The 24,031-nt window shown below is 43.1% G+C and overlaps 2 protein-coding genes and 1 long non-coding RNA gene across 4 annotated transcripts in view; 2 read left to right on the top strand and 1 right to left on the bottom strand.

The window, feature by feature from the left end:
• LOC310706768 overlaps positions 1–24,031 on the bottom strand; it is a 93,388-nt gene that overhangs the window by 63,646 nt on the left and 5,711 nt on the right. The window lies entirely within an intron of this gene.
• On the top strand, positions 224–12,341 carry LOC310706561 (uncharacterized protein). 2 transcript variants are annotated; one of them, XM_083502792.1, is made up of 8 exons: positions 224–488; positions 3,307–3,518; positions 5,218–5,334; positions 5,841–5,948; positions 7,675–7,791; positions 9,084–9,200; positions 10,032–10,115; positions 11,748–12,341. In XM_083502792.1, the coding sequence occupies exons 2-8, from the start codon at positions 3,323–3,325 to the stop codon at positions 12,122–12,124; spliced, it is 1,116 nt and encodes a 371-aa protein (XP_083358918.1). In that variant the 5' UTR covers positions 224–488; positions 3,307–3,322; the 3' UTR covers positions 12,125–12,341. The 2 variants fall into 2 exon arrangements, with proteins under 2 accessions (XP_083358918.1, XP_083358917.1); XM_083502791.1 differs by having other exon boundaries at positions 433–492.
• LOC310706596 (pulmonary surfactant-associated protein D-like) lies at positions 15,025–24,010 on the top strand. The gene is made up of 5 exons (XM_083502905.1): positions 15,025–15,179; positions 17,557–17,715; positions 18,747–18,854; positions 20,801–20,884; positions 22,291–24,010. The coding sequence occupies exons 2-5, from the start codon at positions 17,559–17,561 to the stop codon at positions 22,665–22,667; spliced, it is 726 nt and encodes a 241-aa protein (XP_083359031.1). The 5' UTR covers positions 15,025–15,179; positions 17,557–17,558; the 3' UTR covers positions 22,668–24,010.

Here is a 24,031-nt window from a genome sequence, read left to right on the forward strand (position 1 = left end):
TATCATTCTTTGGGCAAAAGATTCCTGCAGTGGGTTGGACCAGATGACCCTCGTAGTCCCTTCCAACTCTACAATTCTATGGTTCTTTGGTTCCAGTGGGGTCATTAGCCACATCTGGGGAAACCCTGACCATTGAGTCCTGTTACTGGCAAGACGTGCTGCTCAATGTTCTGCATAGTAAAAATGTTCTAGCATATCATTCATGCATATTTGAGCCCCCAGCCCTTTTGCTCCAAAAGACAAATTCCTTACATTTTGCAAGCCATGGGAAATCCCATCCTTTGCTCTGTGCATGTCTTATCAGCTACACAACGTTGAAAGAGGCCAACAGTTCCTGAAGTGTTATAAATTGGCTATAAGTTTCCTGTGAGGTCACATGATTGAGAAAACAAAGCCTGTGTTACTTAACTCGTAGCCTATAAAAGGAAGGCTGAACTCCTAACGGATGATTCCTGTCCGGGCCTTTGTAGAGCACCAGAAACGTCAAAGTGAGTGAGTAGATTTTTAATTTGTCCTTCCTTAATGAGGCTATGCGACTGAAATACATGCGATATTGAAGACTGCCGCCAGTTCCTTGTTCAAACGGGTCAGATTGCATTGTGCTCCATGGATTTGATTAATTTCAACCAGAGCTAGATCTGCCGCCTTAACTCTCTCTTCATTGATAATCCATCCTTTGATTATTAAGTGCTTTCCGTATCAGCCTTTCACATCTGCCTGCGCTTATCTAATAATTAGCTCCAGATTTAACGGCGAGTTGATTTTGTGTCCAACAGCAATGTAATTTGTTAGTATCTTGATCCATTTTGCTTAACACCCTGATTTAGATGCAGTTGGCAAATTGTCCTTTTGAATGTATTGTTCGGAAGGAGGCATTCCGTTGCAAAGGAAGAAGGCATTTCTATTCCTTTTATAATTATGCAGGGAAAATGATATTTTGGCCAAGTACAGCTTGCCCTACCCAGGTGATAAAAGTTCCACTGGCTGAGATACCCTCTTAGTTAGAGCTGGGAACTGACTGCTTTGCATATAGTCACCTGGTGTCAGCATCCCCTTCATAACCTTCTGGTTTCATGTTTTCGATCAACTCAATTTAGCCCAGAGATGCTGCTGAAGCATAATAGGGGAAGGGCCATAGATCAGTGGTACAGCCCATGCTTTGTATGGGAAAACCCCAGCTTCAGTTGTGGGCATCTCCAGCTACAGAGGGCAACCTCTATTGAATCAGATCAGTCCATCTAGCTCAGTATTGTTTGCACTGACTTGCAACAACTTTCCAGGATTTAAGATGCTGGAGATCGAACCTGGAACTGGAGGCGACTCCCCCACACAGTGTGCAGGGCCAGGAAGGCACCTTCCTACCTCCTTCCCAAAGCCTAGTAAACGCTTGCTTCAGGAAGGAGGTGTGAGGGTCCTGACAGGGTCCTAGAGTCCTCCCTCCTCCTTCCCGAAGCCTAGTTAGTGCCTGCTAACCCTATGCAGTACAGAGGTACCTCAGAAATAAAACAAATTCAATGGAATAGTCCAATATACAGTCGTACCTTGGTTGTTGAACAGAATCTGTTCCCAAAGTCCGTTCAACTTCCAAAAGCATTTGGCAACCAAGGTGCGGCTTCCGATTGTCTGCAGGAAGCTTCTGCAGCCAATCGGAAGCCATGGAAGTCGCATCAGACGTTCAGGTTCCAAAGAACGTTCACAAATTGGAACACTCAGTTCCAGGTTTGCGGCATTTGGGAGCCAAAACGTTCGACTCGTAAGGCGTTGGGATCCAAGGTACGACTGTGCTATCTTTCTGCATGTATTACAAAGATTACTACATGCATATTTTTAATACAGTTACATGCATTCCTTTATGGATCTCTTTATGTGCTTGCTACTTTAGGAAACACGGAATGCATATGCAAATAACAATTGGTATTTAACCAAGTTTTACTCAGAGCACACCTGCTGAAATTAGGGAACATGACTAATTTAGTTCCACTACTTAGTCTTCAAGTAAAACTTGGCTGAATAGCACATAATACATGTGTAATATGATACGCATAAGAATGCATTTAATATGTGTGAGTCTTATTTGTATTTTTAGCAGAACCAGTAAAAATAAATAAATAGCCCACTTCTCATCAAGATCAAGGAGTGATGTAGGAGGGGTGGAATATTATTATTTTTTTTGGGGGGGGGGGAACCATGCAGATAAGCTTGACACTGCAATTTGCAGAAAATCCCATCCCTAGTAGAGTGCAGAGTCTTATTCTTTCCTAAATGGGATCTAGTACGGCACTCTTGAAATGTGCCTTATGTGGAGAGGTGTGTCTGGAAGTTTCACTATACAGTTTTTGTTGAATGCTAAATACACGTCTCTATACCCTGCCCTCTGACACCTGAGATATGTGGTTTCAGGACACCCACACCCCATACCTGAGATTGTAACTTGCTTTAACTGACCTAACCCCTCCCCAACAACTTACAAACCAATATGACTAACCTGACACAACAACAAAAAAACCCACACGCTAACACGCAAATAAACCACACTGAAACCAACCAAACGCAGCCAACCAAACCTTGGACCCTCCAATCTCTCACAATGCCAATAAAAACAAATAACTATATAAATAAAGGATGTACTCATGAGACGCTGACACAAAAACCCTGCAGAGACACTATGCAAAAGAATGAAAAGCTCCTCACCCCACAGCCCTCTCTCTTCCCTCTATTTCCCCCCAAAGTCTCATACTGAATGTAAACAAACTATGAAAAAAAACTCTATGAATTGAAAGCAGAGACACTATATGTACTTTTCCTTGTTTGTTTGTTTGTTTGTTTTGTATCACAAAATATTTATTTGTTTATTTTTTTATAAAAAAAACCTGTTTATAATACTGAATTTAAAGCGCACCCTGGGACCTGCTGGCAAAGGGTTGGTTATATTATTATTATTAGTGACAATAATAATAGTAATAATATAGGTGCTAGCTATTATGATAGGCATGAGGCCTCTTCTGGGTGCTCTTGGCTCCACCTTGCATCAGCCCAAGGCAGCATGGCCAATGGGTTCTCCTACCTTGCATAAAAACTTTCTTGTTGTGTGTAGCTGTTCAAAAGATGACGAAACAAAATAAAATTAAAAGAGTGTTGGAAATGGTGCATAATCCCCTACTTCAATCTATTAAACAACACTTTACCCACAATATTTTAAATCCTTGTTCATATAGCCGGCCTTCATTTCATTGCAGGGCATTATAATTGGTACGGTTGGGTTTGGGTTAATTCTTTTCTCCTTTAATTTTTATCCCCCCCCCCCAGGTCAAACCACTGAACAATGCTGGTGCTTCTAACGCTCTCTGTGTTGGTTTCGCAATTTTCACCAGCATCGTTCCAGGGCTCACCGCAAGTTATACAGAACTTGGATCGGAATGCCTGCTCACTGGTTGTATGTGGACCAGCTGAGAAAGGGTTACCAGGGATAAAGGGGAGAGATGGAGTCCAAGGACCAAAAGGAGACAAGGGAGAACAAGGTATGGAAAAGGTGACTTCCTAAGAGCTCCCATTCTTTGAGGATCAGCTTTTGATTCACACACTGGAGGGGGGGGAGACAGTAAACCATGCAGTCCCACCTAATTTAAGCAAAAGCGGCTTATGATGCAACTTCATGATGACCCCCAATTACATTGCCTCGTGATAAATATCAGTTAGTTTTCAATGCTAAGACAACCTCTTCTCTGACCATGACTTAGGCTTAGCCAATGCCTAAACCACCACCTGAGGGTAAAAGGCTTAGTCTTGGTTGGAGGGGCGGTTGTAAGCCTCTTGCTGCCCTTCTGAGGGAAAGGGGTATCCTGTTAAAAGGATCCTGGAAGAGATGCTTCTATCCAGATTCCCAGGTGGGGGCTAGAGCCATAGTACCCTTCAAGGTGGAGATTCTGGTGGAGATGTACCTATTTGATGTAAGTCATAGGACCTCCTTGCCTCAAGGTAGACCCCATGGAGAAGATACTTCCAGCAGGCAGGTTGGTTGTTATAGGATATACCCAGTACCTATGACAAACCTCTTACATCTGCAACCAATAAAGCAGTGCTCTTATTCAGCTCAAAAGAATGTGTCTTGACTGGTTTTTCTCCACTGGGCAGGGGCGGCAGGGTCACGGCGCCTGGACATGCAAACAGCATAAAAATTCTACCAAGACAACATAAAAGCAAAGTTGCATGACATCAATATAAAAATGAATCTTAAGTTTTCAAATTGATACTGTAAAGACTATGGTGTAGGTCCATCAACAGTGAGGGATAGAAGTGCAAGACTGCATGATGTTCTGCATTTCTCCTCCTCTCACTGGATTAAGAGGGACATGATGTCAAACAGAGAAGGAAAAGGCAGAAGAGGAGAAAGCAAATATAGGGAGGGGATGGGAACGTCATCTGGTGGATGTATGGCAACAGCCACCTTGAATGTAGCTGCCTTGGCTAACTTTAGGATTGCCATACATCCAGAATCTCCCAGACATACCTGGAATACTGCAGTCGGAAGCAGTGTCTGGGTGGAAATGAGCTAAATGTCAAGGCAGACATATGGCAACCAATGTCGGCAGTGTCGTTTTGCAACTACGGCCAACACCTTTTCCATCCGGATTTTCACTTTTTGAAATTTGGCAACCCTAGCTAACTTAGCAATGATGATGACCAAGGACTGGAATCAATGCATTGCTTCTTGTGTTAGCATCTTTAAACTGAAACTGGCATGAGATCGTTTCATTTAACTGATTTGCCAGTAATTTATCAGCCTTGTGTTCATCACAAGTGCCTCTTGTTCACCCACTTAGTAAACCACTTTCCCCCTCTTTTTAAAGATTTTAATATGATATTATAACAATATATAGCCAAAACCATTAAGCTGTACATCAAACATGTTTGCTTCCCATGCAGAAAAAGAAAGAAAGAAAGAAAGAAAGAAAGAAAGAAAGAAAGAAAGAAAGAAAGAAAGAAAGAAAGAAAGAAAGACATATGAAGGGAGAAAGGGACAACATAACAAAGACCCTATAGTATCGTGCATAAGTTAAAAGGAGAAATATCATCATTTCCACTGTCATTCCAGAAAAATAAAAACAAGGCCCACCTCTCAATAAACTTCTCCCTTGGGTTATTATGTATTGCATTCCTCACACATGTAAGCTTTATCATTAAGATAACCCCACTTTTCATTTTTCCACTTAATGCCAGGGTTGGCAGGACCAAGAGGAATTCTTGGTCCTCCTGGAAAAATGGGACCAGCTGGACCACAAGGAGAAAAGGGGACCCAAGGAGAGCAAGGACCCAAAGGAGATGCTGGATCAATGGGTAAGGAGTGTTGTTGACTAAATGGAATGGTATTGCATCGAATTCAACAAAAGCTAGATATTATTAGAAGAAATCAAACTTCTTTTTTAACATTTTTATCCACATCTGTCTCTAAGTCTTGTTAGAGGGCCATCCTGCCGATTGGTGGCATCAAACATTTTCCCTGGACGAGAGTACAAACCCACCAAGGTGCTCTTCCCTTGCTCCCAGTACAGGACTGGCCCAAGACATTTTGCTGTCTGAGATGAAAGACAAGATGGTGCCCATACCCCAGTCCATGTATAGAACCTCACCAGACTTCCAGTTGAAACTTATTTCAACACTAGTGTTAGGACAGCGTCCTCCACCACTCTGAAGGCATACCAGATTGGGACAATGGCATGCACATTTCTATGTTCCCAGTTCTAAGGCCCAGGAGCTCCTGATGCACTGCAACTCATCACAAGAGACCTTCCCCCTTTGGTGTATATCTCTGCCTGCTCAAAAAACCTCTTTCTTTTGAGTAGGACCGCGTGGAATCCGAGGTTTGCAGGGTCCTCCAGGAAGCGTCGGCCCTTCTGGAGCACAAGGCAACAATGGCCCACAAGGTGAAAAAGGCGTCAAGGGAGAAACAGGTAACCCTAAGTGCTAAATAGTTGGATTTCTGCTAGAGGGTTCAATATACCACAGTGGCCAGGATCCAAAGGAGCATACAACTACTTCTGCACACCCAGTGGGGTTGGGGGCTTCTGCTTCTCAAACAGCCATTTGTGATATCCCTGGAGACCTACCATCCAACAAAAGAAGTAAAAAGACCTAAATGTCAGTCCAAGTCCTTAAGCATGCCTAAGTAGCTTTTTTTTGGATCCGAGTCACAGATTTTAAAAGAATACACTGAAAATGTTCACATCCACCCTGTTGTCCAGATACTTAGTATGGTACAGTTTCCAAGTTATAAATGCTATGTGAGTGGAGAAAGCAACCATAAAATGCCCATACCTCTGATGTTTCCCTCTATATATACAGTGGTACCTCGGGTTACATACGATTCAGGTTACATACGCGTCAGGTTACAGATTCCGCTAACCCAGAAATGGTACCTCGATTAAGAACTTTGCTTCATGATGAGAACAGAAATCGTGCAGTGGGGCACAGCGGCAGCAGGAGACCCCATTAGCTAAAGTGGTGCTTCAGGTTAAGAACAGTTTCAGAACAGACCTCCAGAACGAATTAAGTTCTTAACCCGAGGTACCACTGTACATCCATCGTGGATGCCAATGACAGAACAAGCAAATACATCATAGGCTGACAGCTCTCAAGCTTGACTCCCATTGTTAGGCTGAGGTCACAAAAAGATTGTGATCTGTGACAGCCAGCTTCTGAAGTCATGCTCTGGCAACATGCAAGTTATAAAATGTGGTGATAAAGGCCACTTCATCAAATGCATCTGACACTAGTCCAGAAAAGCTTGTGCTATGATATATTTGCTAGTTTCTAAGGCAGGGGTAGCCAACATGGGAGGTTGTTGGAACCCATCAGCCCCATTCAGCAAAACCAATGGCAAGGATGGTGTAAGTTGTAGCTCATAGCTCACTTTGGAAGGGACCCCTGCTCTGCAGTACCATAGCCTCATCATTGTTTGTTTAGGTATATCAGACTAACAGGACTACCCCCTAGAAATAAAATTGTGACTATCATATCCTCAGTACAAACCAAAGTTAGTATATAAACACTGGAGCTATCATTTCTGTGAGAATGTCCAACCTAAGATGTAGGCTGCCTCTTCCCATATGAGCTGAGCCAGACAGTACAATCATCATCTGAGGCCTTCTTCATGTGCCTCCTCTACAAGAAGCCCAGAGGACAACAACATGAGACCAGGCTCCCTGTTTGTGGAGAGGCTTGCCTGGCACCTTTGTTACATATGTTTAGGCAAAAGCATTCCTCTTCTCCCAGCCTTTGGCTAATTAAACCATCTATGACAGGCATAGGCAAACTCGGCTCTCCAGATGTTTTGGACTACAACTCCCATCATCCCTGCCCACTGGTCCTGTTAGCTAGGGATGATGGGAGTTGTAGTCCCAAAACATCTGGAGGGCCGAGTTTGCCTATGCCTGATCTACGACCTTTTAAACCGCATAGGTGGGCCGGTGTTTTGTTACTATTGTGTGTATTTTTGTGTTTTTATATTGTAAACTTCCCTGTGATCTTTGGATGAAGGGCGGCATAGGAACAACAACAACAGACAGACAGACAAACTAGGGCTGAGCTGAAACTATTTACCTACTTTTGCATTTGTGATCGTTACAAAGTACCTTCCATTTTTGTTGATTCTCCCCTCCCCATTCAATATTGCTGTAGGTTCGAAAGGAGCTACTGGTGCCCAAGGTCCCAAAGGCGACACAGGTGTTGCGGGGCCCAAAGGTGACAGAGGCCCAGTGGGCGAAAAGGGAGCGAAAGGAGATGTAGGAGAAAGAGGTAAGTGATGTGGACGAAAAGGTGCATCTGAACAAAATTCTGATGGCATGAGAAAGGTTCTGAAGAGTTGGATTAATTCGGCATAAACACCAGCGTGTGAGAATATACAGCAAACAATAGGCAGACAAATTTCACACAGAAGCATATCATTGCTTACTTCAACTTGCCTGTGGAAACAACTCAGAGGCCATGAACGAAGGAAAGGTAACAACAGGAAGAATTAAAGGAACTGTTGGAAACTCAAGGCAGTAGAGATATAAGATGATCAGAGCCCCACCGAACTTGAAGCATGGGAGGCCCCAATAAAAATTTATAATTTGGCAGAATATTTGGACTATATGATATGTATTTTTATAATTTGGAATATTTAATGTGATTTGATTGAATTGTTAAAATGGAAAATTTAGTAAAAAAAAAAATTGTTTAAAAGAGAGAGAGAGAGAGAGAGAGAGAGAGAGAGAGAGAGAGAGAGAGAGAGAAAGGTTCTGAAGAGACAACAGAAATAACTTCTTGATGTAGTGCATAGTTAGTTTGAGGGATTTTTAGCTGGCCACTAACTTAGATGACTTTTTTTTTAAAAAAAAGGAAACTGGCACTCCCCAAATTCAGTTCTGAATTTGAGGAGCAAATTGCCCTGGGATTGAATGCCCTCCCAAGTGAGTGGCACTCCACCTGCAATGAAAAAACTATCATTTTAAATTCCCCACAATACTCCAAATATAGCATCACTCCAAGGCATACTGAGCATTGAAAATGTCTGTACTCACCCCCCTGCCCCCCCCCCCGGGACTGCTGTTTTAATACTCCACGAGGCTCCAGAGCTTTCAATGTCACTGTAGGAAATTTAAAATGGTAACTCACCTTACCAGTGCCCAAGGGCACTGCCCCAGGGGTGCCAGGTGTAATGCCAAGCCCTTGCTCATCTTCTGCTCCATGTCAACCTCTGACACTCCTTTCCAGTTAACGGGGGGGGAAAGATGGGTGATTTGTTCACACTGCTCCTGCATACAACCTTTTAAACCAATTGGCTATGACTGTTTATCAGTTATTAACATGCATAGGAAAACAGAAGCCACCTACCAACTAACTTGCTAGGGGGTTTTTTTATTTTAAAAATCCTGTATCAATAAGTTTTTAATGTTAGACATCTTATTATGTTTTCATATGTGCTGGAGGCAGCCCAGAGTGACTAGGGAACCCCAGCCAGATGGGCAGGGTATAAATAATAAAAATTATTATTATTATTATTATTATTATTATTATTATTATTATTATTATTATTATCTCCATAGGATTACAAGGAGCGACCGGTCCCCAAGGGCCAGTGGGGAAACCAGGATCTCCTGGATCCAAAGGAGATAAAGGATCTGTAGGTGACAAAGGGACCAAGGGTGACAGCGGTCTCTCAGGTAAGGAGGGTAGCCTTTTGTTGTTGATGTTAAAAGGGATGCATTAAAAGTGTTAGAGCAAAATTTTAATGCTGGTCTTTTAACTTGCTGTGCCCTTTTAAGCGTTGAAGAGTTGGTGCAATCCATGTGAATTTTGTAACTCTGATTATTGAGGGAAAGTTTAAGTGAACAATCAGAGTGGATCTAACTTTTTTTAAAAAAATCACACAACTCGAATGAGAGTGTATTTAATTCCAGATCATTCTGGGGGTTGGGGTGGGAATATGTATTCTAGTTTGGGCCTTAACAGGAAGGTCTGATAGAGGGATCAAGCAATGGATACATGTATCTGTATAAACAAAGGCTTCTTTCAAAAAAGGGCAAACGTTTACCATTGATGGACATTAATAGCACTGAACCATTAATCGTATAATTAATTCATACCATTAATACACACATGCATACACCAACACACAAGCAAAACAGACCTAGTAAGAGATCACCACCCAATATTCACTAATGTACAAATTCATTTCCATTTGATTCTACACTGAGATTATGTACCAAATATAGCATAATATTATTTAAATTTCCATAGAATTAATGAATGAATGATGAATGTATTAATTATGGCAGCAATTGATTGACTGTGACAACAACATGTTTATTGTGTTGTGCCATTTGGATTGCCTGGCAATTTTTACTGTTCCTGGGTGGGTGGAAGTTGGAGAGACGGGGGTGGCATTTGGTTTAACAAAACGTTTCACATCCACACTGTGTGCAATATATTGTTTAGCTCATATTACTACAGTACTGAATCTTGCAGATCATGATCATTTTATTATTTCTCAGAGGTCAACCTTATGAAAAAACAAGTCAGTGACCTAGAGGGGCAGCTAAGAGCCTTGCAAGCCAGTTTCTCCAAATATCAAAAAGGTAAATGTTGCATGTAACAGAAACACTGTGAACCGTCTTTTGCAATCTTTCTCGGTCCGTTTGGCCCCTTAACAGAGAACCAGTACCAACACACAGGTCTATGGGCACATTATATGTGATAGCACAGGGATGTTCATTGTAACCCTTAGATTCCAGCACATGTATGCATCATCCCCCTGTTGTAGCATTAGAGAACCAGCAACAACATTGTCTTTGCAAGATTATGACTGCAGCACAAGCTCAATAAGCACTGGGATAAATTGTGTAGGTTATCCCTAGTCTTTTGCAGCTTTATCCGAACCCGCTTTTTAAAGATCCGTTTTCCTTTCCTGCAAAATAATTGCAACATTTTGAAAATTCAGTGAAGAAAATGTTCTTTTGAATGTTCGGTAGCCTGGCCAGAGCCAGGTGCACCATCAATTTTCAATTGTCACCTTTGTGGCCACAGCTAAGGTGCTATGAGGGTTCTCTTGATTCTACATACAGTGGTGCCTCGCAAGACGAAATTAATTCGTTCCGCAAGTTTTTTCTTCTTGCGAGTTTTTTGTCTTGCGAAGCACGGTTTCCCATAGGAATGCATTGAAAATCAATCAATGCATTCCTATGGAGACCGTCCGGGGACAGAGGGGAAGCGCCGCGCGCCTTCCCCTCTGTCCCTGGACCTGTTTAAAGCAAGGGGCGGCGGTGAGAAGATTGCTTCTCCCCGTTGCCTGCCCCGCAATCTCCGGGGACAGAGGGGAAGGTGCGCGTGCCTTCCCCTCTGTCCCCGGACCTGTTTTAAAGCAAGGGAAGGGGCAGCGGGGAGAATCGCTTCTCCCCGTTGCCGCCCCTTGGTTCAAAAGGGGTCCAGGGAGAGAGGGGAAGGCGCGCGCGCCTTCCCCTCTCTCCCTGGAGATTGTGGGGCTGGCAACGGGGAGAAGCGATCTTCTCCCCGCTGCCCCTTGCTTCAAAAGAGGTCCGGGGACAGCGGGGAAGACGCGCTGCGCTTCCCCGCTATCCCCGGAGCTTGCGGAGCAAGCTTCGTTTTGCGAAGCAAGCCCATAGGGAAATGCGTCTTGCGAAGCGGCTAAGAAAACGAAAAACTCCTTCGTCTAGTGAGTTTTTCATCTTCCGAGGCGTTCGTCTTGCGGGGCACCACTGTAAAGGTAAAGGTAAAGGGGCCCCTGACCATTAGGTCCAGTCGTGGCCGACTCTGGGGTTGTGGTGCTCATCTCGCTTTATTGGCCGAGGGAGCCGGCATATAGCTTCCAGGTCATGTGGCCAGCATGACTAAGCTGCTTCTGGTGAACCAGAGCAGCGAACGGAAACACCGTTTACCTTCCTGCCGGAGTGGTACCTATTTATCTACTTGCACTTTGACTTGCTTTCGAACTGCTAGGTGGGCAGGAGCAGGGACCGAGCAACGGGAGCTCACCCTGTCACAGGGATTTGAACCGCCTACCTTCTGATGAGCAAGCTGTAGTCTCTGTGGTTTCTACATAGGATGGCATTAATCATCTTGTTGCTAAAAGCATTATCCAGATCCAAGATTCCTATGGGTTACAAATAGCAGAGGTTGCCATCCATTTATTGGCTTCGCAAAACACAGTGGCTGACTATCAACCTGATGCCCACTCCCTTTGTTTGTTTTAGTTGCATCATTCCCGGGAGGGCGAATTGTCGGTAACAAAGTATTCGTAACCAGCGGCTACGAAGGCACCTTTGATGACCTGAAGCAAAAGTGTCTGCAAGCCGGGGGCCAGCTGGCCGCCCCCAAAAATGCTGCGGAGAACACAGCCATCCAACAGATAGTTGTTCAGCATAACAAGTCGGTCTTTCTTGGGGTAACTGATATCCAGACGGAGGGGAAATTTAGGTACCTGAATGGCGATGCCATCGTTTACTCCAACTGGCTACAGGGAGAACCCAATAACGAAAAGGGCAGGGAGAACTGTGTAGAGGTTTATGTGAATGGAAAGTGGAACGACCGGGCCTGCGGGGAAAAGAGGCTAATACTCTGTGAATTTTAGGCCATCTGTTCCAAAAAAGAAAAAAGAAAAAAAAAGCTCGACCCAGCCACAAGCTTCAATACTGTGTTTGCTTTTTATCTGTAGACATTAATCATTATTTTGTTAATCCTTTTTTGTTTTAGTCTATTGACATATGTGCACACATAACATAGCCATTGGGCCAGAGCGGACCTGACAGGTATTATAAGGACTGCTACTGCTGCTGCTGCTGCTCAGCAGAGAGATTGCTTTTAATTTTTTTTTTTTAAAAATATCCTTTTTGGCATTTTGTGGGATTTGCCTGGGAGGAGAGGAGCGGGAAAGGAAGCTCCTTCGGGCAGGACCTTTCTTCTTGCTTGTGTACTATGTAGATTGATGGGCTTATGTCAATAAATCATGATCCGTTTTCCGCTTAAGACGCACATTCAGAATGAAATGTAAGGTCTTTCTTGTAAATCTGAAGCTGAAAATGGTTTGTGGGTGTTTTGTTTTTTTCTAAGTGGGGTGCATTGCTTTTGATGCGGGTGGGGGGATTTTTACATGCACAGGATATTTTTATATTTATATTTTCAAAACTGTTTATTAAAAGAGATTTTCTTGGAGCAAACAGAAGTATTTTCATCATATGAGTAAGCATTCCTAGGAGCATTTATCTGAGGTAGAGATGGGTTAGAAAGTACTGAATCATTTAACTAACGAGGGCTGGCCAGAACCTGCTTTCCACTGTTCTGCCTCATGGTCTACCACTTGTGCAAATCAGATCCTCATTGGTATTCACACCCAAACATGTAAACTGACCAGCTATGCCATTGCTTCCAATAGGATGTACCCCAGAATGTGGTAAACAATGCTGCCTTTCTATTCCATTGTGTGATGCACATTTGGGCAAATGTTGGAAAGACATACACATATTAAATTCCACAATGGTTCATCATTTCCCCAAAAACTTGCACAAGATTCTCTGCATCCAGATAGATTTCACTTACTGACTCGCTTGCACTGTAATTCATGCTGGTTATATTTCTGCTGATGAAAAATAAACTGGGTGGACATAACAAGGATTTGTGCTAATGGTTCATACTCAGCCAAACGACAATGGCTGGGGTTGGAAATTTTGGGTAGTAGTGTACCAAGTTTTGCTTAGTTAATAGAGAATATCATCTTACCTCCCTGCAAACAAATCAGGGTGAATGCTCAATATGTAGGTAACTTGGAAATGACCTCAGTTGAGAAAATATTTTGCAACTATAGGCTGTAACATGAGACATACTATACATGCTTGGGTCTTCTTCTGAACACATGAACAATCTTCTGATATTAGGGCATCGTTAGTAAGTTATACATGTATGATTGCAAGGCAAAAGCTGTACAGCCTTGACCACAGTAAATCAAACATCTCTCACTGTGTTTCTAGATGGTGTTTTAAGATAAGCAAACTTGCCCTTCTCCAAAACAAATATTGACTGGAAATGTAGTTCAAATACTGAACAAAATTTATTCTGCTTTAGCAATCTGGCCAATATGACATCTTTTTTTTTAAAAAAAAAAAAACCATTTAGTCACCTTTCCTAAAGTGGTGGTGGTGGTTCCTTCTTAACAAAATAAATTACCAGCAACTTCTACTGTTGTCTTTGCAAAAGAGCATTTTTAGTTGGGGAGCATCATGTGCTATCCCCATTCACATGGACTGAAATGGTAGAGTCAAGCAAAAGGTGCATCAAGTGATTTTCTGGAAATTTGCTTTCAATTCTTAAACCTCCTTCACTAGGGCTGCCATCAAAACTTTGAGCTGCTTGGTGACCAGTTGTGTCAGATTCTGCTGTCTGAAGTGGAGCAAATATGAATCAAGTAATTTCAACAAAGCCAATGAATTTCCCCCCACCCGAAGCCTAGCCTCCATACAGGAGAGGTGGGTGGAAGATTGCTTGGCAGAAGTGCGAGAGACAACAGCCATCATCTGGCAGCACGGGGATGTGCCAAGCAGTGGAAAACCTGCCGTGTCAGATGGAAGCCACCAGAGAAGGTTCTAGATCAAATCCCTGGGATGACCATTAGGTCACTTGTCCACCTCAAGGCAAGAGCCACTAAACCTCACTTCCTGAGGCACTCCGGCATAAGCACTCAGAGCAAAATGAAGACCCGTGGCAGGGAACAACATGGATGGTGCTGTGGGTGGGGGCGAAAATACATGGCCAAGCTTCAGATGAGTCCTCTGAAGCCCCATTCCTACAGTGCATTTTAAAAAGGTGCTTGGGGGTTCATTGATGTGAGAAAGGCACTCATCACACTCAGAGGCAATATTTACTGGCACACTACTACAATAGTTTTTCCTGTGAATGGAACAAAAGAACTACATGAAACAATGGTTGAGGAACAGCAGGTCGTGAGCCATGCTGGCTACCAATACAGTGGTACCTCAGGTTACATACGCTTCAGGTTACAGACTCCGCTAACCCAGAAATAGTACCTCGGGTTAAGAACTTTGCTTCAGGATGAGAACAGAAATTGTGCTCCAGCGGCGCGGTGGCAGCAGCAGGAGACCCCATTAGCTAAAGTGGTGCTTCAGGTTAAGAACAGTTTCAGGTTAAGAACAGACCTCCGGAATGAATTAAGTACTTAACCTGAGGTACCACTGTATGTGATCCAGCCCACCTCCACACTTGCTGCCTCTGTTCAGCTCATCTATGAACTTGTCTCTTTTTCAAGGCTGAGGTGGGCCCCGCCCCAAAGTCTACACTAGGCTACACTACACTACTGCAATCATCTTATTGATTTATGGAATGACATGTGAATCGTATGTTATTTTTTTTTAACAAAATGCCGCTGCAAAATGTATTCTCAAAGGTCAACAACTTGGGAGGGATGACCCAAAACCCACCCTATCTTACATTGTAGAAGCTCCAGACTGTCTGTTGTCTGGAGTGGGTGGGGACTTGAACCTTGCTCCATGGAATTTCAACTGATAAACACAGTGGGTGGGAGAAGAAAAAAGAGAGAGAATATTCTCACTTGAGAGATAAACACAGAGGACGCTGGGGTGCCACCAATATTGAAACAAAATTTGGACTTGAAGAAGGTAAGTGTGATCCTGAAAACAGGAACCTTTTCTGTGCCTGTACACTAGAGAGAGAGAGAGAGAGAGAGCACATTCTTCATTTTAAAAGAACTCCCATGTAATTTTGCTTCGGCCAGATTCCAGCCACAAAAAGATTGCCAATAAACAAAGCACATGGAGGAAGCAGATATCTATGCCACATGAAAATACAATCTCTCTCTGTGTGTGCATAGATAAATAGATAAATAAGATATATTTGCAAGGGTTTTAGTCTTAATTGTTTAACCCAGTGGCGTAGCGTGGGGGGGGCAGGGGGGGCAGGCCGCACCGGGCGCAACATCTGGGGGCTAGGGTTAGGGGGCGCAAATCCACAGGTTAGGGGGCGCAAATCCACGGGTTAGGGGGCGCAAATCCATGGGTTAGGGGGCGCAAATTACTTGCCTTGCCCCGGGTGCTGACAACCCACGCTACACCACTGGTTTAACCTGCTCTACCGTGAATTGGTTTTAGCAGCCTTAATCTGCTTGAAAATTCTAGTGCTACTACATATTTGTTTTCCTTGTTGTTCCACGTCGTTGTCTTCATATCGATGAAAGGCAGGATTTTAAATACTTTACATAAAAGATTTTTTGCATGTGTACTGGGGCTGCAACATTTACACTGCAGCCCTATGCGGGTCTACTCAGAATTCACCCTCATTCAATTCAATATGGTTTGTTCCCAAGTAACTGGTATAGGAGTACAGCCTTAGTTGGTTAATTGGTTAGATTAAAATATTTTTCAAGACCTTTTAAATGTCAAGGATGATTAAATACAAGCACTTATAAAAATTGGGGCCACTAAACCTATCCTGAGAAAACTCTCACACAGGAGGGGTGCCTCTTCAAAAAATAATAATAAATTCATTTGAAGATGGGTTTTCTATGACTTGCCTGAGAAGAAATCTTCCTGGCAGCTGTTGCTCCATCTTCCCTCTGCTAACAGAACCTATAACATCTTTTTAATATGGTTTTGAACCAATGCACTCCCTCATCATTTATATATCTTGTTATTTTCATTTTCTAATTTCATTTTCAGAGAAGGTTGAGGTTTTTCTGACCACAATTAGTTTCATAATCCCACCTCAAGATCCCCCAACTGTCATTTTCCCTACGACATTTTAAAGCCAATTTTGTATATCAGCACATTAGGTTATAAGTACAGGTTCAGTTCACAGCACCTTCAGTTATAGGTATTGGGGCAACCTCTAGGACCGCCCTTCTCAACTTTGGGTTGGTCCCTAGATGTTGTTGGACTACAACTCCCATCATTCCTAGTTGGCATGGCCAGTGGTCAGAGAGGATGGGAGTTACACTTTCAGAACACCTGGCAACCCAGGTTTGAGAAGGGCTGCTTTAGAATCTCAGCAAGCAGAGCAAGGGGGTTTCTATCTTAAACTGTTTCAGACTGCTGCAAATCAGAACATAGGTAGGTGAAACACTATTCACAAATGTGAATGGCTTCCTAAACCAAATAATTTCAGGGGCGGTTTCAGATCACAAACTGGTTAGGGGGGCTTCAGCCTTTTAGAGGGGCCCGCTATGGTCCCCATCCAAATCAGAGGTTTGTGCTTGCTGTTTGCACTAGAAAAGCTCCTGTTCACACCAATATAGGTTTTCCTTTCAATACAAATGACAGCTGTGAGAGGATCCAAACTGGTAACGTATTTGGGGGCAAAGGGTTAAAGCCCCAGTTAGCCCCCCCCCCCCTTGAGATTTGCTGTTATCGTGCATGGTTATATAGTTCAGATGCATTTGTTATGTAATTGTTATTTTGGAATAATACTTATTTCTTATAATATGTTTTGCTATTTTTTTTCACCACAATGGATTATAAAACATGTATTTTAGCATAAAATGCAACTACAAATCCATATGTTGAGATGAAGGAAGTATTTTAAAATGGTGTGTGTGTGTGTGTGTGTGCGTGATCTCTTTTTTAGAAAGTCACATCTTAAAGTAGAAATGGGATGGAACAGATTTATGAATGAACACATGCAGAATTGGCCATCCCCAGTTGAAACTCTCCATGTTGTGCAACATGTGTGCAAAATTTACAGGAAGGCTATGCCATGTTGAGCATCCAGTGTACAAAACCTCCTGTTGGTGCTATTGATACACATTTCCTGAGCCTTTATTCAAATATGCTCAGTTACTATTCTTTATGTGCATTTGCCAATTGACTCAAATGTACCTGAAATTATATCTTACATATAACATTTTTTTCCATTCAAGACTAACAGAATCATCATTTCACACAACTGTTTTACTGGGATCACTTTAGAACTGTTCTTTGTAAAAACGGCAATAGATCATGCTGAAAAGGCTATACATGCATTCTTCTAAAATCAACTTTCTAGGCATGGGATTCCTTTGGACTTTTGGCTTCCTTATCTTGCCGGCGGCATTCTCACAAGGCACAATCCCCACTGCAGGCAAGGACAACACGTGCCCTTTCATTCTTGGAATGCCTGGGAGCAATGGATTGCCGGGTCCAGCAGGAGAGAAGGGTGATCAAGGTAAAGTTACAAAGACTTGTCAGGGGTGGGCTTAGTGCAGGCATGTCCAAAGTCTGTTTTGGGGGCCTAATCTGGCCCGCCGGTCAGTTTAATCCGGCCCCTGTGGCAATTTATTTCCTGGGGTAAAATCCTAAAAAATGCTCAACTTCAATCCTAAAAAGAGGACTGTTTTGTAGTAAGGACCTTGGTCAGCAATGGCTGCTCATCGCCTTCCCGGGGGCGACGTTTGTGGCCCCTTGCACTCCAGCCTCTTTACCCCACCTCACACACTGACCAGCCCCTATGCCCTGGGAATGGGGGCAGATACCCATCAAAGTTGAAGACCGTGGCAGCCCAGCCAGCGGCTGCTTCGCCAGGGCAGAAACTTGCTGGCCATCTGGACATTGGCCCCTGCCCTGCCCAACTAGGCAGCACTGCTTTAAAAGGCCCATCGCCTGGTGGAGCTCTGCAGCGCAGTCGGCCATTTTAAATTCCAGATCATTGCCTGCCTGCGTTTGTACTCTCCCACGTCACCTTAGAATTGGAGCAAGAGGGGAGGGACCACGACTGGGAAACTTTCTGAGGAGGGAGCGAAGTGACCAGCATTGGGATGCTACCACTGCGTGTGTGTCTCCAAACCGGACCCTGTCATTTCTGCCACCCCTGACGCTATCCTAATTGTCACTTTTGGGGGATACCACTCTTGGCTTTGGTTTGGTATCTAGGGAATCAATGGTAGCCCTGATGGGATGGGATACGGCTGCCGATTCTTACAATAAGGCAATCTGAGGTGAGCTTCGTGGCTCAGTGTAAAATAAGCCATTAGCCATTAGTCAGAACTTTTCAAAACAAGTATTTCTGTATTTGATGCTGAAGTATGAGCGCATCACCACCAGAATTGGGCCGGCCGCTCAAGGTTTGATCGGCATCTAAATGTTTGTCCATGCAATGGATGTTCTTGTAGAACTTGACCATGGATTCATATTTCTTCCTTCCTTCCTTCCTGTTATTCCTCTTGTTTCTTGCTGTTCATTTAATCCCTTGATTTCTAGGACCTCAAGGAATTCAGGGACCTCCAGGAAAAGCTGGGCCTCAAGGCGATAAAGGAGATCGGGGTCTAGTAGGTGAAAGAGGACCAAAGGGAGACCATGGAGCAAGAGGTAGGAGCCTATTCATAGATTAGCTTCCTGCTAATCTGCCATCTTTCTTCTCTGGTGGACAAATCATTCTGGGCACTGAAGAGACAACCACTGAATGCAACCTGCTTTCACGTAAGAGTATTTGCAAAGTACAAGGCATCATCTCAATGGTTTCACTTTCCTTCACCAGGTTAGTAGTAAAGTTACAGCCACCTGAAATCAAGATATAATTTCACCTAAAGCAAACAAACATTGCCTTTTCTGTGGCTGTATCTGCACCGTGAGGGAACACGTTTATTCTGACAAATAATTACAGAGAACGATCTCACTTCGTGGCGACATTTCCCTGTGACAACTGATGAGAAAATCCATCACTTCTAAACTAACTGCACATTTATTTTGGTTATGTCTCTATTATACCACAAGAGGGCACATTTAAACCAACTAGTAACAAATGACCAAAGAACAAAAACAACCCAAAAGGGGAAATGCCACTTCCTGATGACTCTTCAAAAAACCTGACTCTGGAAAGCCTGATCTGATAAACTCATAATAGAATTGTAGAGATGGAAGGGACCCCAAGGGTCATCTAGCCCAACCACCTGCAATACAGGGATCCTGCCCACAGCAATCCCTGAGTGGACTCAAACCACCAACCTTCCCAGTAAACAGCCAGACGCACCAACCCATTGCGCCACAGAGAGCATCCGTCACTGAAAGAAGAGGGTTGTCAGTACAAAGACCTAGGTAGACCAGGGTCACCTAGTTGTTTCAGTTTCAAAAAATTCTAAGTGTACACATTTTGTAAACCTATAAAAGGAGCATTCCCATGGTCAGGGGCTCCAAGACTTGACCACACTGTATTTCCCCAAGTGTCACAATAGAAATGCTCAGTCAGTTTGGAATAATGGTTGGCTTTTTTGCTCATTATACAACAATAATGTCAGTAGTTTAAGACTGCTGATGCAGTTCGTCCTACACCTATTAGGAAGTCTTCCTAAATGCCTCCATCTATGTCATTCCTATAACAGCATACTTGGTGGATATAGTACAGGCATAGGCAAACTCGGCCCTCCAGATGTTTTGGGACTACAATTCCCATCATCCTTGACCACTGGTCCTGTTCGCTAAGGGTGATGGAAGTTGTAGTCCCAAAACATCTGGAGGGTCGAGTTTGCCTATGCCTGATATAGTATCATGTTTCCATAAGAGTGCTGTTAGAGAAATCACATTGGCAAAATCCTTTACCTGCGCCCCAATCAGGGTGAGAACAATCACATCTCAAACAAGATATGTGGGTCCAAGTTCCTAATAGGTGGTGGTGGTGATTTGCAGCATTTGCACAAAGCAGCCAGGACTGCATTCCCATAGTCCTTTTTAAAAACAAACAAACAAAAACAAACAAACTGGAATCTATTTATTGAGCTGACTTAAGCCTGATCATACTCACCCATTGTACCCATTTTGCTTCAATTTTGACTCCAATTAGTGTTTTTGGAAAAGTTTACTAAATAAATAGAATAAAGAGAAACCACAATCCTACTGAGAACAAATTATTTAGTGGAGGTGGCCTCAATCAGCAGCTCTGGGACAGCTGATTGATAGGATTCCAGTTTTGGTTAGTGTGTGGGTTTTGGAGATGCTAATCAGGTAGGCTTGCATGAAAATGTGAACCAAACAATTTCTTCTCCTGCCCAGCTGACTCTAGGCAAAAATAGTTTCGTTAGACAACTGGGGGTCACTGACTTGTTTTTAAATCAGCAGCTTTGACTTCTGAACTGCATTACTTGCTGTGTTTATTAAAGTACTTTTTCAAAAACTGAGAAGCAGAGGTGGAGAATCCAGAGGTTTTTGACGTTGCACTTGTGGCTTATCACAGAGGTGGTTCCTCTCACTGTCATGCTTTTCTCAGTATATGCTTTACATCTCAATATTAAGAATTTTGTCTTTATTGCTACATCATTTAGAACTTCGGCAACTGGAATCTGAAGTGGCCCGTTTGAAAGAACAAGTGGAGGCTCTGAGAAACGCTATGCTCAGGAACCAAAATGGTGAGAAAATGGAGTGGACTAGCGAGAATGTGGATATCAGATATCATTTTCTGCGAAATGCATGAAGTTATCTATCAAGTGTCCTGCAGAGGGACCTACATGTTGATTTTAATATGATGATGCAGCCTAAATCCAGCTGCTCTGGCTCTTGGAGTTAAAGCTCTGAGAGATAATTTATAAAATCAACAGATTGTAAGCTTTCTCAGGACTGTACCACTTCAAGTGGCAAGGGCAGGGTTGCCTGTCTGAAGGTTCCCCAACCAAAAGGGCAAAACAATCTCCTTCTGTATAGATTAGTTTGTTAGGAAGGAAGCTCAGCTGATCCTACTCAGTGCCGGATTTAACTATAAGCTAAACAAGCTCTATCTTAGGGCCCCACTTTCTTGGGGGTCCCCCAAAAAATTAAAAGAAAAAAACTGGATGTACATTTCGAAAATGTAAGATAAACTTCTTAGTTGTATTTCAGTTCAACAATTACAGTACTTTGATAAAATACATACAGTGGTGCCTCGCAAGATGAAAATAATTCGTTCCGCGAGTCTTTTCGTCTTGCGATGTTTTTCGTCTTGCGAAGCATGGTCTGTCGCAACTGCGCCTCTTCAAGCGGCTTTAAGAAAAAAGCGCAAGACGCTTTCGTCTTGCGAAGCAAGCCCATAGGGAAATTCGTCTAGCGAAGCAACGCAAAACTGAAAAACCCTTTCGTCTAGCGAGTTTTTCGTCTTGCGAGGCATTCGTCTTGCGGGGCACCACTGTATTTTGTTATGTACAAATGGCTTTAGATATCTATTAGGTCCATAAATTACCATATAGCATATATTCAACACAAAAAAACAGTGACAATTTGTTGTTGACAACAGTGGTTTACATTTCCTAAGGGCATTTCAAACCAGCAGAGAGACAGTGCACTCTGATAAGTCCCCACACTAAAGATTACTCAAATATCAATGTGAACTCGTAAGGTTCAAACTAAAAGGCACTACCCAAACTTCATCTTAATAAACTAAGCATCAGCATGAATCAACAAAAGTGGTAGAGAGTGCCACCCATTAGCTAGCTAAAATGTAAGCTCAAAATACATTTTCCATCAAGTTCTGTGATTCTTTCAACTTGCAAGATGCAAGTTGGTGTGGAAGAAAGATGTGTTTAATCCTTTTCCAGTAAGGGATCAGACCATACCTTCTCATTGCTTCTCATTGCAGAAGACCCCAAGTGCAATCCCTGCTATATCCTCTTAAAAGGATCAGGGATCATAGCATCTTTTGCTTAATCTAGAGCCCAACCTAGAGCTTCCGTTTGTACAACCTTCCCAGACTGCCTTGCACTACGAGTAGGAGGAATAACTAATCAAGTACCATTCAACAAAGCCAAAACTTAATGCAGCTGTAACTGATTCTCTATTCCTCTAGCTCATTTATTCCCAAACGGCCGAAGTGTTGGTGAGAAGCTATTCAAAACTGATGGCTCCCAAGGCAGCTTTGAGGCAGCCAAAGCGACCTGCTTCCAAGCCGGTGGTCTGCTTGCCTCTCCAAGGTATTCTGCGGAGAACGCAGCCATCCAGCAAATAGTTGCTCGTCACAACAAGGCAGCTTATCTGGGAATGAACGACTTGCAGTCAGAAGGCACGTTTGCCCACCTGGACGGCAATGAAGTCAATTACACCAACTGGGCAAGCGAAGAGCCAAACAATGCTGGCGGGAAGGAGGACTGCATTGAAATATTTCAGGATGGCAAGTGGAATGACAAGTCCTGCACAGAAAGACGGTTAATAGTGTGCGAGTTTTAATCTTGGCTGCCAACTTCTGCCCTGTTGGAAGATATGCAAGATCTCTGATCGTATTTGGGAATATCCAGTGTGAAACCTGTTAGGGAATGGGGACTATCCACTGGTCCCCGGTTCCTGTACAAAGCAAGAAACCATCTCCTCCACTCTGTCTGTATTTTGAAATAGTCCTCTTTTTACGCAACTCAGGCATCCATTTCAAGAGACACAACCCACACTAGCCTGTTTGCTCATTACGGTACCATCTTGCTCACTCTGAAGCCACACAACACAATAGCAAACCCGTGCATTTCCACTTGCTCATTCCATCTGCGATTTCCACTTGTTTATTCCAGCATTGTTTTTCCCTAACCTGATTTATGACATCTGAACACTGGGAGTGACTTAACCTGCAGAATCAGTTGGGAAATCTTTCTGTCCCTCCTCCATTTTTGGCATTGATTTCCACCATTTCCTGGCCTTTCACTTTCTGAAATCTCAGGTACTTCACCAACTTCCCCTCATTATTGTTCCAGTTGTTATGGAACAACATTTTTCTTTTGCATTTCCCCCAGGGATATTTCAAATGTGTACTTATGCACGTGTGTACAATACAGTGTCCTACACGCGCAGAGCCGCGCACCTCTGCTTCTTCTCATTTAATTTTTGTTACTTTAAATATGTGACACAAATAGCCACACAGGCAGTAGCAGAAAACCTGGCACTGGGAGAGCTGGTGTCACTGTGTTCACTGTTACAGAAATCCTTCCCCAACACCATCAAAGACTACATACCTTTCAACATTACTCCAATGAAAATAGGGAACTCCTAAAGAGAAGCAGGATATTCTGGGATCAAATCAGAAACCAGGACAGCTTCTGTAATCTGGGACTGTCCCTGGAAAATAGGGGCACTTGAGACTACCAGTTGGCAAAAATGTATCTATACATTTGCACCAATGCGACTCACAATATTGCAAAAAGTGTGCTAAGCAGGTACCACCTGCTTTGCCTTCTCCCTAATGTTCTCGTTTCCTACTTGTATGGATTTTTAAAAAGAAAGGATATAGGATTTTTTTTTAAATGACCCCATGAAGTGGTAACTATTTTACTACTTCAGATGCAGGGAAAGTTGACTTTTGCCAACTTCGTGCTCAAATTCTACCAAAATTGAAGTAGTGGGTGCAGAATAAAACTTGCAAACTAAGGACTCAGCTAGATTGGTAAAAAAGTGTTTTATATGTGTTGTATATGCGATATAACACTATGGCACCAGATGGCGCTGTCGAGTCCCATCCTTTCCAACCGGGTTTCCCTGTATAAGTTAACAAAAGAGTGTGCAAGATTAAAATAAAAGATATACAGAAATACCTTTGGTTTGTTTGATTT

The sequence above is a fragment of the Podarcis liolepis genome, assembly GCF_965112155.1.
Source record: "Podarcis liolepis genome assembly, chromosome: 5".
NCBI lineage: Eukaryota > Metazoa > Chordata > Lepidosauria > Squamata > Lacertidae > Podarcis > Podarcis liolepis.

What these genes read in the sequence shown, in the direction of transcription:
- LOC310706596 (XM_083502905.1), top strand. Translation starts at nt 17,559, where the DNA reads ATGGGATTCCTTTGGACTTTTGGCTTCCTTATCTTGCCGGCGGCATTC. An exon ending in AGGAGAGAAGGGTGATCAAG is followed by an intron (nt 17,716 to 18,746) that starts GTAAAGTTACAA and finishes CTTGATTTCTAG; the next exon opens with GACCTCAAGGAATTCAGGGA. An exon ending in GGGAGACCATGGAGCAAGAG is followed by an intron (nt 18,855 to 20,800) that starts GTAGGAGCCTAT and finishes TACATCATTTAG; the next exon opens with AACTTCGGCAACTGGAATCT.
- LOC310706561 (XM_083502792.1), top strand. Translation starts at nt 3,323, where the DNA reads ATGCTGGTGCTTCTAACGCTCTCTGTGTTGGTTTCGCAATTTTCACCA. An exon ending in AGGAGATGCTGGATCAATGG is followed by an intron (nt 5,335 to 5,840) that starts GTAAGGAGTGTT and finishes TCTTTTGAGTAG; the next exon opens with GACCGCGTGGAATCCGAGGT. An exon ending in AGGAGATGTAGGAGAAAGAG is followed by an intron (nt 7,792 to 9,083) that starts GTAAGTGATGTG and finishes TTATCTCCATAG; the next exon opens with GATTACAAGGAGCGACCGGT.